This window comes from Ixodes scapularis, unplaced genomic scaffold (genome assembly GCF_016920785.2).
Source record: "Ixodes scapularis isolate PalLabHiFi unplaced genomic scaffold, ASM1692078v2 PGA_scaffold2__306_contigs__length_199485367, whole genome shotgun sequence".
Lineage (NCBI taxonomy): Eukaryota > Metazoa > Arthropoda > Arachnida > Ixodida > Ixodidae > Ixodes > Ixodes scapularis.
This window is the reverse complement of record NW_024609857.1, coordinates 178583113-178595277: the sequence shown is the minus strand read 5'-3', so window position 1 is coordinate 178595277 and position 12165 is coordinate 178583113. Positions and strand designations below refer to the sequence as shown.

General features: G+C 41.3%; 1 protein-coding gene across 1 annotated transcript in view; it reads right to left on the bottom strand.

Moving 5' to 3' along the window:
• Positions 1-12165, bottom strand: part of LOC8050772 (mannan-binding lectin serine protease 1) — a 102366-nt gene that overhangs the window by 16826 nt on the left and 73375 nt on the right. The window contains exons 5-8 of the mRNA XM_029987920.3: positions 7289-7495; positions 6435-6587; positions 4158-4308; positions 1515-1729 (exon numbers count right to left, since the gene is read on the bottom strand). Of these exons, the coding sequence (XP_029843780.2) occupies positions 1515-1729; positions 4158-4308; positions 6435-6587; positions 7289-7495 (726 nt within the window). The remainder of the gene's footprint in view (positions 1-1514; positions 1730-4157; positions 4309-6434; positions 6588-7288; positions 7496-12165) is intronic.

Here is a 12165-nt window from a genome sequence, read left to right as displayed (position 1 = left end):
CACAAAAAAATGAAACGGGCAATTATTCGCGGGATCTCCTCAAATGTTTCAGTAATTTTGTGTACGCGCCCCACACGATTAAAATTCACTTGTTTTTTTTTTCATTTCTCGTATTTTATTACTTGGTGAATTAAACTTTTGTACTGTGAAAGATTCACCTGCCTGCCATATGCTTTCAAACTCCTTCTTTAAAAACACAAATTTGTGTAAGCCTTCGCAGATATATCGTCTAAGAAAATGTCCTAGGTAAACGTTGAATTATTAGCAGGACCTAGATATTTTGCGCCATTCACAGATTCCAGGAATTTGTCTCGCACCTGGTACGCAAAGCTAGGAGACGATGTTATATGTGTTATCGTGAGTGTAGAAGGCGTAGAGTAATTAACAGGTATTTGTCACCTTTGGCGTCATCAATCGATATTAAAAACTGTTGAGTCCGTCGAGTAGCTAATAGATTTGAAAATAGTGTATTGTTCAGCAAACGTCTTCAGAGTTACTCCTGCAAGGTTACCAGATATAATATTGACATAGACTAAAACACAAGAGCTCTTTCAAGGTCGGTCTCAGGGGAACGCCTGATCGCACATTCAAACGTAATAGAAAACCGTCAGTCATCCCAAACCGTAGAAACACGCTTTGACGTTTTGGTAGTCAGAAATGCGGTATTTAATAAAATGTCTTAAACAGGTCCAAAATTATTGCGTCAACTTGCTCCCTGTTTTTAGTCGCGAAGGCGAAGTCATGAATGGCTGAATTTAGTTGAATCATAGTAGACAGTTGCTTTTTATATTGAAGTTGTAAGCTGGCTACTATTTTATCTAATTCCAAAAACAAAGCTATGTGCCGTCTACTGACATATTAAAAAAATTAAAAACGCTTGTAATTTTCAGCAAGCAGTTTGTTTCCGTCTTTGAGCACCGGTATGACTTTCCCGTAGTGTGATGCCTTTATAGTTTATTTCATGCAAAGTGTCATTGCGGGTGCCATTAGTATTTATTTAACAAAAACAAAGTTTCATCAAGAAAGAGAACGACATTATCTTTTCGCTGCCTAGTGTTTTTCACGGATACAAATGCCGCATGCGTCCACAATGTTGATTCATGTGTTTATAATATTAGGCTTGCGTGGACGTAGGCTCATGGAGAAATTTGTACTCTCTCTTTTCTTTTTAGATATAGGTAGTGCATTGTTCTCAAACTTTCACGTGCAACCCCAACCACTAGCCGCACATTCTCAGGGAGGTTCAGCTCCCTGGGATGCGTGGTTTATTTACGTAGACTGGAAAACACGTTTCATTCCATATAAAACACCCGCTATCTTGCCCAGCTGAATGTTCAGAAAATTTCTAAGCTAATCCCATCTACACCAGCCGTTGGGCGATGCTTGACAAAACCAATCAAACAGAGGGCAAGCATTATGCATTTTGTGCGGTTCCGCAGACCCTGGGTCCCCTTCTTTTGGTCTGTCGAGTACAAGTTGGAAACTTGGAGTTCCTAGTAAACAGCAGGTCTTACCTATGTCGCATGCTGGCTTGACAATGGAGGGGCCTCCGTAAGTGATCTTGAAGTGAATGTCTCTTATCGATCGACCGGCAGAAAGCCGGCACGTGTAGTTTCCTCGTAGCGAGACGTCCATTTCCTTCACCCAAAGCGTGTTGTTGCCGGCCAGCAGCAGTCCCTCTAGATTTGGGTCCTGACTGAATATCCGGAGTTGCTCATCCTCCTTGAACCTACGTGATTAATTCATCCTATAGAATTTGAGGACAGCAACACCCTTAGCAACATACAGGACTACGCTCTATCCTATAGCGCGGAAGCAAAATGCATAAATATTTAATAAAAAATGAAAAAAATTGCAAGCCACTTTTGGTGTTTAATATCCGATGCATAATCCTTGCAGGTTTTTGTTGGCAATATTTGTTTATTTTTTACTTGCGTCTGATGCTTGCAGGTCTCTTTTCACGCCTCAGATTCAATCACTTTCTGTTTTTGTATAATTTTATTAGTCTGAGGTTCTGTATGATAATGAAGGGATTAGCAAATATCCATACGCCGTTATCTGACCGAAATTAAGAACACGAGGGAATGTCAACACCAAAAATTTTCACACAGCCCTCACCCCCTTCAAAAGAAAGCAAGGAAATAAATAATGTTTAACATATTTATACTCACTTACACTAATCTAGAAGGACTATTGACAACGTCCGCTGCTATGCCTACTTTCTTAGTGCTTCTAACGGCAGTTCTCCAACCCCGTCACTCAACTGCATGTGGCGCTAAGTGGGTGATAATGCATTTAGTCACATGCAGCCATCAAGCGTTTGACAGCGTGCACTTTTTCCTATTGCCAACCAATTTCTAGCTCTCCTCTTCTTTTTTTTTTTGATATGAAGCAGGTGGAATTCTGTGACGCAGGTCAAGTTTGTAACCTCGGCCAGTATTTCCCATCCTTTCAGGTAACACAATCTTTCTGTATAATTAATCGTATCTTGTGTCGTCGAAAAACGTGCTACAAAGGTTGACATCACACAAACAGCAATGCTAGATGCCCTGGAGGAGCATAAAGTGCGCGTATTATATTACCTCAGCAGTTGGAACCAAGGAGGAGATGGGTAGCGTGCCAGGCGTATATATTTCTTACAATGTGAAATGTTACAGGATGCACATATTTACAAGACGAAGTTAAAGATAAAGCGCATTACCCGGGACTTTTGAAACGAAAATCGCTCAAGGGCTTTTCTAATCTCACTCACTCTAAGCCCGAGCCCAGAGGATGCTACGTACTAAGTAGCCAATCACGAAGTGCCAAAATGCATTGTTACGGCGTTCGTCTTTGTGGGTTTTCGATCACCGGCTAAACCAAACTTGCACACATACAAAAAAAAAAAAAAAAGACTGGACCTCGCCGCATTTTTCTACTGGTTTAGCCAGTAATAGCGAACATGCAAACTCGACGAGCGCCGTTAAAATGCCCTTTCCGAGTCGCTCTGTTGTATCAATTGAATCATAGCGTTGGCTACGCTCGAACTTGCTTTCAAACATATAATAGGGGCTCCTAGCTGTGAGACCCTCCAAGCTGGACAGAGGGGCCCAACCTTCCCAGGGTGCTTGAGACCACGCTGTGTCCCATTTTTCTCCGACATGTTCTGCTCGACGTAAAGTGGTAGACCACCACAACTAAGCTCCGTACACGGGAATTGCAAATAACCTCTTTCTCTGTCTCTGTCTTGTACAGCTGCCACATTGCAGAGCAAACAGAAAAAATACTTCAAGCATTTCGGACTCCTAAGACTAATGTAACCCACACTTTTCAAATACTTTTTTTTTTAAATAAATTTGTTTGATACCTTTAATTGGGGCTTTCAACATTCAACTAAAAAACATTTTCAAGACATTTGCGATATCAGTGATTTCCCGTTGTCATAAGGTGGAAACGAAGAGTGCACAGCAGCAGGGGGTGGAAAATGTCAAAAACTATTCTGCTATATAATATAATTCTGATCTCTGAATTTCCATTGTTCTTTTTACATTTTAAAACAAATATAAAGGACCTTGAGAGCGTTGCTCCGCACAAGAGGATACCTGTTTACGGAGTGTGATTACATGCTCGACCGTAAGGTTCCTTCCGCCATCTCCTAATGTAAAGAAAGCAGACGAGAGTGGTTTTTATATTGATAACCCTCCCCTCCTCCGTGTAACGGTCGTCCTTTTTTTACTTCCTAGAAACTGCCGTTATCGAGATGCCGATATTCGAGTAAGTCCTTGCGTATCCATGGATACCTCTCAAAAAGGGAACCTCTCGCCCTTCCCTCTCGTCAGTAAACAGCGTCACATACTAGATTGCGACTGCCCGTGCCGAAGTTGGACTATTGTCAAACATTCCATGTTCGGCTCTCCTGTCTACGTTCTTAAAAAGGAGACGAAAAGGCGATAATCGGGAGAGGGGGGCTCATATCACAGACATAAGATATTGAGAAGATTATTGTGCAGGACTCTCAATGTAAAAGAGGCTATGCCTTAAAAACACTATTCAGCTCAAAAGACTAAGCGAAAATTGAGGATTGAATTGTGGGAAGGTTGGATAATCATGATGCACGTTTTGAGGAAACGTATACCGGCCTTTAAAATACATAGACACGCAGAAGGTGGGGTACTCACCACGTGACTGCGGCCTTGTCGCTGGCTGGCAGGCAGCGAAATATATGCGACTCCTTGTAGCGCAGAGAAACGTCTTTAGGGGATTCCCTGATGTCAAGGACCTCTTCGTCATCATCGAAACCCCTGCTCTTGCCTGTTTGGTCCTTGGGGCCTGGATAAAAAAATTAAAAATTATTCTATTACTTTTGTCACAGATCTCTGAAGATTAGAACTTTTTTGTCTGTCAGATCACTTAGCAGTGCAATCCAATAGAATTCAACTTAAAAGTGGCTCTTCCACACTTCATGTCAGTTCTGTGAAGTGATATTGGAGACCCCGACGCGAGCGCGTGATTTCAGATGTGACTTCTATATACTTAGAGCTTGTAAAATAAGGCTTCCGCAGCGCCAAGGTTTCGTTGTTGTTTATTTTATAATAAATAAATTAAAAATGAACGGAATGTGCAGGGCGAAATGTTACCCTCTCATATGGCGGCACCTGTTTTTTTTGTGCCAGATATAGCTGATATCGAATCTTTGATAGGACAGCACACAACTTGTGAGATGAAGTACAGAGAGCTTAGGATAGCCACGATGGACAAGTGAGATATTCTCGATATCAATATTCAGTTCAGTCAAAGTCGATATATTTCAGAATTAATGGAAACTCGGGATCATCCATACTCGCTTATTATGCATCGCGCCTTCTTTTGCTGGCAACAAGAGAGGCGCAGATTTCTAGCGCGAATATGGGGCAAATACACAGCGTCGCTCAAGGCAAAGAGGCCGCAACTTAACTTATTTGAAATGCAGTGGAAGAGGTTTTGTGCCGTACGACATTTGTCAAATCCTAAATACTACCTTTATTTTAATGAAAGAATATACACTACCAAGAATTTGCTGAAGGACCACGTTTCAGCTCTCCTATCCTAAATCTTGCTTACAACGCGTTCAGGTTTCTCACAGTATTGTGTTTTCTTCAGTTCACTACCGTGCTCTACATTGAACTGATAATTTGATGGTCATGGCTCTTTCGCAATATTGTGCATTTGGTTAGCGCTAAAAAATTGAAATAAGCGAATGCACTTTTACGAACAAGTCACACAAATGATTGCCTTGAGCACGCGCAGCAACTGACCCAAGTAGCTATAGCTCGTTTTCAAACAATACGCTTTTTTATGATAATATATATACCCAGGGATGAGCAGTATTTCAAATACAAGTATTTGAAATACGTATTTCAAATACTTTGTGTATTTTTCATTTGTATTTAATTACAAGTTGGGTAATGTATTTGACGTGCGTATTTAAATACTAAAACGTGGGTATTTCAAATACAATTATAATTAAATACAATTTTGTGGGCGAAAATACATCCCTCAAATTTATTGTCACTGTCCAGAGCAGGAAGAAAACTATGTTCCGCTCCGAATGCAGTGTCTCTCAATCAAGCACAAGCGTTTAGTGACTTTGTGACTGCGGTGCTAGTCCAGGGCAAGAATAGTGACGAAATCGACGTTCACAGGCAGACTGGCTATATAAGTGCCTGTGACAACTTGTGATGCTTTCCAGCCTGATTTCCATTCATATTTTTCCCTGGAACATTCTAAATGCGCGGGTCGTCCAGATTTTCGTAACTGGTGCGAGTTGCAACAATAAAAAATTCTCTAGCTAGTGCTGCGCGTCTTGGTCGTCTCGGTTCTTTGTTGGTCTATACCAAAATGTAATCGACAAAAAAAGCTGCTTGAAGCTCTGTACTTTTTTCATTTATTACGTCCAAGCTGATTACATTTTTTGTGATTATATTTCTATTACGTTACTAGAGCCTCGCACACTAACTCCCGAGTGTGCAATGCCAAATTAAGATGAGATACTTAGAAACCCGTTGCAGGTGCCCTGAAGTCGCTGACGCAAATTTTGAGGAATGTATTTGGAAAAGTGTTTAGAGGAGACCAAATACATTTGGGTATATTTGTATATTGTACTTAAATGCTTCCTTGGAAATGTAATTAGATTTGTAATTAAATACATTTTTGACGAAGTATTTTGTATTTGTATTTTGATACATATTTTCATGTATTTTGCCCATCCCTGTATCTACTTTACGAAACTTTCAAGCACCATACAAAGTATTGAACGTCATAGAATTTATTGCTTATATTATTTCTCCTGCTTTTTGGGCTCCTGGTTCTCATTTCTTTCCGTTTTTACCCTACTAATAATTGGTCTAAACTCTTATTTATCTAGTTAAAAAAACACGTCTTTTTGTCAGAACGCGGACAGCATTAGGCTTTCTTACCGTTAGGCTTCTTGTGAACCAAGAATTCTGCCTTGAAACCTCGTCCGCTCAGATAAGAATCGCTGTTGAAGAAGAAGAACATTTCTCGTCCTGTCGAAGTGACCGCCTCGGCTTCTCCTTGAGCTCCGCAGAAGCGGCCGAGTAGGTAAGCGTCTGAAAGAAACACCAATATCATAATGCATTGCCTGAACTTTTTCAGTCGTATAAGGTGCCGATTGTTATGTACACGATACCCGAATCATTTCATGCTTTCTCACTGCCTTATACACAAGACACATAGACCGATTTGCCCGCCACTAGATGTGCTGCATCTTATTCTGAAACTGTCTGAAAGTAAGCAAAAGCTACCTCTTTACAGCGAAAACGGCGTAGTATATGACGATTTTGTCCGATGCGCTCACTGGCCTAAGCATTTATGCTGTTTTTATTTCATATATTACCGAGGACAAAATGATCCTATTTACTGTGTGCCGACGCAGAAGTTTAATGTCTATTTTAGTAGAAATGCATTGCTGTAGAAATTACCGTCTCTGCTGGATTTAAATAGCTTGAGAAGAGTTGTATTCCATTATGGTTATCCAGGGTGTCAATTAGTTTTTTCGTTATATACAATTAAGTTCTGACTCTGGGTGAACACTTGTATGCATCTAAAGCCCACGTTCTGAAGGCATTCAAGGTTTCGAATGCACACTGAATCTTTGGTACTACAAACGAGACGATGATACTGGACGTCGCAATGAAGGCTGTTTTTTATCCCATAGAGCTTTTTGAGATATTAAGATGTTCCGGACGTAATCTGAAAACCCTGATCCAGCGCGACCTCCATAAGGTTGAGATTAGGCGCGACGACGTACCTTCGGTGGCGCCGTCCCTGACTTCGATCTTGTCGTACGGGCAGTCCTTGTACGGGTCCAGCTGGATGTCGATGAAGTAGAGTGTGATGACGTTATTCGGCCCGGCGTCTAGGGGCACTCGGCAAGACGAGTTGGCAGGATACGGTTCGGGGTAGTTGGGGCTGCTGATGAAGCCCCGGGAGTCCTCCGTCCACACGCGACAGTTGCCTGCGTCAAGCAGGGAATGGGCGGAACTAAAACTGCATGCTCACTCTCATAGCGCAGAGTGAAAAGGCTGCAGGTTACGAATTCTGTTGGACAGACTCGAGCCTTCCTTTCCTTCTACAGCTGTGAAAGCAGTAGCTCTAATGAACCTTTTTCTCATAAGGAAGATACCAAGCCACGAAAGCTCGAATGACGCCTGGCATCTGGCACTGTAGTTGCGCTACCTGTCCTGTCGCCTCCACGACTCAGACGAGGAAATAGAACAAGCGTAATTCCCCTTCCGGACGCCAACCGTAGTTCGAGTGTTCGTCGCAGTGTGAAGAGGGCCTGCGCAGGTGTTGAACTATTATTGAAAAAAGTCGATTCGATGAAGTCCGACCTTGAGCTGAAGATACATCTGCCAGCAAAATGTCGCGCTCCAGCCGCCATGGAGTTCTTCATAAGGGTTATTCATTGATTAGTGTAGATTAGTGTAGATAATCAGCGATCGTTCGAAGTGACAAAGACTGCGACTCTAATCAACACAAGAATACAACAACTATTGGTCGCCAAACTGCGCGGCATCACTGTACAATATCATTCTATAAATTCATGTTGTAGAGTGATCCTGTACATAATAAAACATGAAACTGGGGGTTAAGAGGAGGTATACCTTCCTTTAAACCACAGTTTTAGCACGGTGTAGTAAAGCTATTGGTACTTGCATACTGGCCTTGCTAGAGCACTTCAACAAATTTGTGTCATTACAAAGGCTATTTTAGTGCTATTATAGAACATCTACTGATTCACGAAGTTCACGTGAGAAAGCACTAAACTCGGGCAAGGCCACAGTTTCCTCCGGCGTGCTTTAGTTATTCTTCATCGCGTCATGTTCCCGTCATGCTCCAGCCATGCACTATCGCCAGGCTTCCCTCCAGTCGTGTTGGAGTCATCGAGATTAAGTGATACAAATTAGGCTATTCGCACCCGCGGTATCTCTAAATCGCCATTACACGTTTTAGCCCGTTTTGACAGTGCTGAAGATAAAACTGTGCTTTTAAATTTGAGCATTTGAAATAAAAAGATTTAGAGCGCAGCTCTTAGGCGTCCGTTTCCGGCTTGAGCGGCGTCGCCGTCACCGTCGCCGTCGACATAATCGTGAGGTCACGTGACCCCCGTGAGGTCACGTGACCCCGGTGACATCACGTGACATCGGTGACGCCACTTGACCCCAGTGACGTCACGTGACCCCGTTGACGTCACGTGACCCCGGTGACATCACGTGACCCCCGTGAGGTCGTGAGGGTCCCGTGACGTCACGAGGGTTGCGTGACCTCACGGTTACGCCGACGGCGACGCAGACGCCCCTCGGAGGGAGAAGTTGCAGGCAGGATGAGGAGGCGAGGAGGAGGGAGGAGGGGGTATACGCTCCCCTCAGTACCCTTCCCTCCTCCTCCTCAAAAGCTGCGCTCTAATTCGGTGTTGCAGGGAGTTGTAAACGGCTTTCATTTTTCCGTCTGATAACGTTGTCGGCCGTGGTGGCGATGATCTGGTGAAAAGTGATGGTGGAGGATTAAAAATGACACAATTTGCGCTGGCTTACGTTGAACCAATTCAGCGTGGAAAACATTCACGAACATTGAATATCGCCATTCATTTGGCTCATTGCAAGTTTATTCCCAAACCCAAATTTGGTTCTTCAGAAATATTTCTATAGAGCGCCTCAGTGAAATCGTAAAGGTCAATACAGGTAGGATTATGCACATTAGCTTTGTTTTTGTTTATATTCTATATGTCTATATGTTACTCCCCAATGAGTAAAGGCGTGAACATATTAATAGGCATTTTTGATGAAAAATAATTATTTCAAGAAGGCAAGTAATATATACGTAACGGCAATACCGTTTTCGTGATGCCTGTTTAATGTTTGTTGGCTGATAAAACACAGACTGCAGGGACCAGAGTACTGAAATATTTTATACAAGTAGCTACTTACTACAATTATTTATAAAAATTTATCCATATAAAATAAATTACGCGAATAAAGAATTATTAAACATAATTGCATTGAAGTTTTCACCCTGGATTTGTGAGCCGTTATCTCTTAAAACTTTGAAGTTACAACAATCTAACTTTCCTATCATCTGCCTAAAAGTTATATCTGTTGGTATATAATGCATTTATCTTCTATGTAAACACACAGAGAGCTCCGTTGTTTCAAGCATGCCTCAAAAAGGGATGTTTATGAAATTCAAGGTGCAGTTAAAAGAAAATGTCACCTTGAATTTTGTTTAATTGAGAGAAAATATTTTTAAATTGTGCATGTATAGACGCATTAAAATGTATTGCATTATTTTTGTTATGCGCTTTTAGGTTTATAGATACCAAGTGAATTTGGGGCGTCTATATATACAAGGCAGCACACGATTGAATCACACTAAAAAAGGCAAAACCATTTTTGCCCCTCCAACCTTGTCTATCACGTTCTGCAATTTCCAGCCCTATGATTATGCCACACTCACTGCCATTCAGTTTATACCGCATCGCGTTGAGATTTTCCACAGACTTGATCAAGAATGATACATTTTTCGCATAAATGTTAAGAATGAACTTAACTCAGCAAATCGCAAAAAATAAAGACCCTGATTTCGCTACAGCGGCTTCTTTACGTTTTTGAATCAAATGTGGCTTGGGCTTTTTTGCGTGATGCATGATTGTATTATTTGAGCTAATGTGTGTGTTCTCTTAAGGGGCGTCATGCCGAATCTTTAATTTAAAATTCATTTTCATATAGGGTAGTAAAACGCCTTCATACAACGGAACGGACCTTACTTTTGAGAGGTATTACCTTGTTTTTGTCCACCAAAATCGTGTTAGATAGGATGTGGAACACGATTTTTTCCAATTACACGTAGACGCCAGTTTGAGGACCACGGGGATAAAGAATAAACATTTTTGCAACGTAAATAATTTATTTGTAAAGCACACTAACGTGTATGCTTGAATTAGTTATATTTATTTGAAGTAAAATAAAGTCACAAACTGGCCACTTGCGCAACTCCTTCATATTTAACGTTGTTTCGCAATTGTTTAACACATATTATAATTGTGTTTTTAAGCTCATCTTTTTAGAGTTATTGATGATTTGTTTACTTTTAACAAACTGTTAACGCTCAGATACTGTAAGCTTCTTTTGCATTGCGTCCGGAAATCATCTAAATATTGAAAAAGTCAGAATATTTCCATATTTGAACGGCAGCTAAAAAACAATCATCCTCAATGTTTTCAAAATTTTTCTCGATAAGTCCTGGAAAAACGGTAATTCAAAGACTGCAAAAACATTTAAAATAAGAAAAAGAAAAGCTTAGCCGGGTTTACGCTGCAGTCAATTACCGTTGGAAAGTTTCTGTCTCATCGACCAGCGGTGCTCGAGTACGGTGGCCGTTCTTGGACACATTATCGCGCATACACAATGGTTTATTACATATAAAAAAAAAATTTGAGTGATTTGGTGATTTTGCTGATTTTTCCTATAAAACTGAGGAAAGAACCTGGGAGTGATGAGGGATCTGTAGACGGGTGGTGAGCGGAACTAGTTGGTAAGCATTAAAGCTGGTTAAAAGTAGCGAAAAAAGGGAGGACACTGTAGGATAATCCAGGAGACAGGACAAACGCTGAACTTACAATTCAGTATTTTCCCCAGAAAAAAAAGAACAAAACAATTACGTATATCAGACAGGCATGCGCTCTGGCGCAAGAATTAAAGGGCGCGAGGCGATGACCTCAGTTCATCGAAGTGTTTAAACAACAAGACTTCATTTTCAGATAGTGCGACTGAAGGCTCGCTTACACAGCGCTTCCCCAAACCGCGTTTAATAAGCGCATCGTGACTTTCTCCGGAGAGTTTTTCCTTACGTCGACAGATTTTAGTGGTACTAGCCAGAGTTGGATTACAAGAACAAGCTTGACAGTGCAGGGGTAGAAGACCCCCCCCCCCTCCCCCCCCGTTGATTTAAGATACAGGTTATGCTCTCGCAGTCTGTCATTGATACACCTTCCAGTCGGTCATACATACGTTCTTCCACATGTGAAGGGGATGCTGTACCTCGTGCGCAGTGCACGAGGTACACGGCACAAAAGGGTAGTATGTTTCCTTTTACATTTCTGTCAGAACTTCTTACCAATTTATGTGTCTCTTGCAAAACATTTGTGCCATGTTTTGATGTGCTGAGGATGCCACTGGACGCCCATATATAGTTGGACTACTTAAGTTATGCGATACCCTGTGCAAGTAAGGAACCACTACCACTTTTTTTTTTCTTAACAATGTGCTTTCTACTTTTTGCTCATTTTACTTTTTAACCTAGGATGGGGCGACCTAATTTAAAATTTGCCACGGGAACCCGGATGACCGGAGTCTTTCAATCTGAGCCTCATTAATGTGAGGTAAATATAACTTTTTTAATGGTGATCTCACACATTAGAGAGCTATACCCCTCTTAACAGTTTTAGAGTGTACTGACGAGTATGTAAAATACCGTCCTTAAATTACAATTGGCATACCTTTTACAAAGTTTTCGAAGCATAAAAAACTCTTACAAAAAAGGTGAGGCTTTAAGTCTCTAAATTTAAAAATATAATCTAATATTTGTTGAAAAGTCGCTAAAAGGTTCTAAATTTGAGAGTTTCGGAAG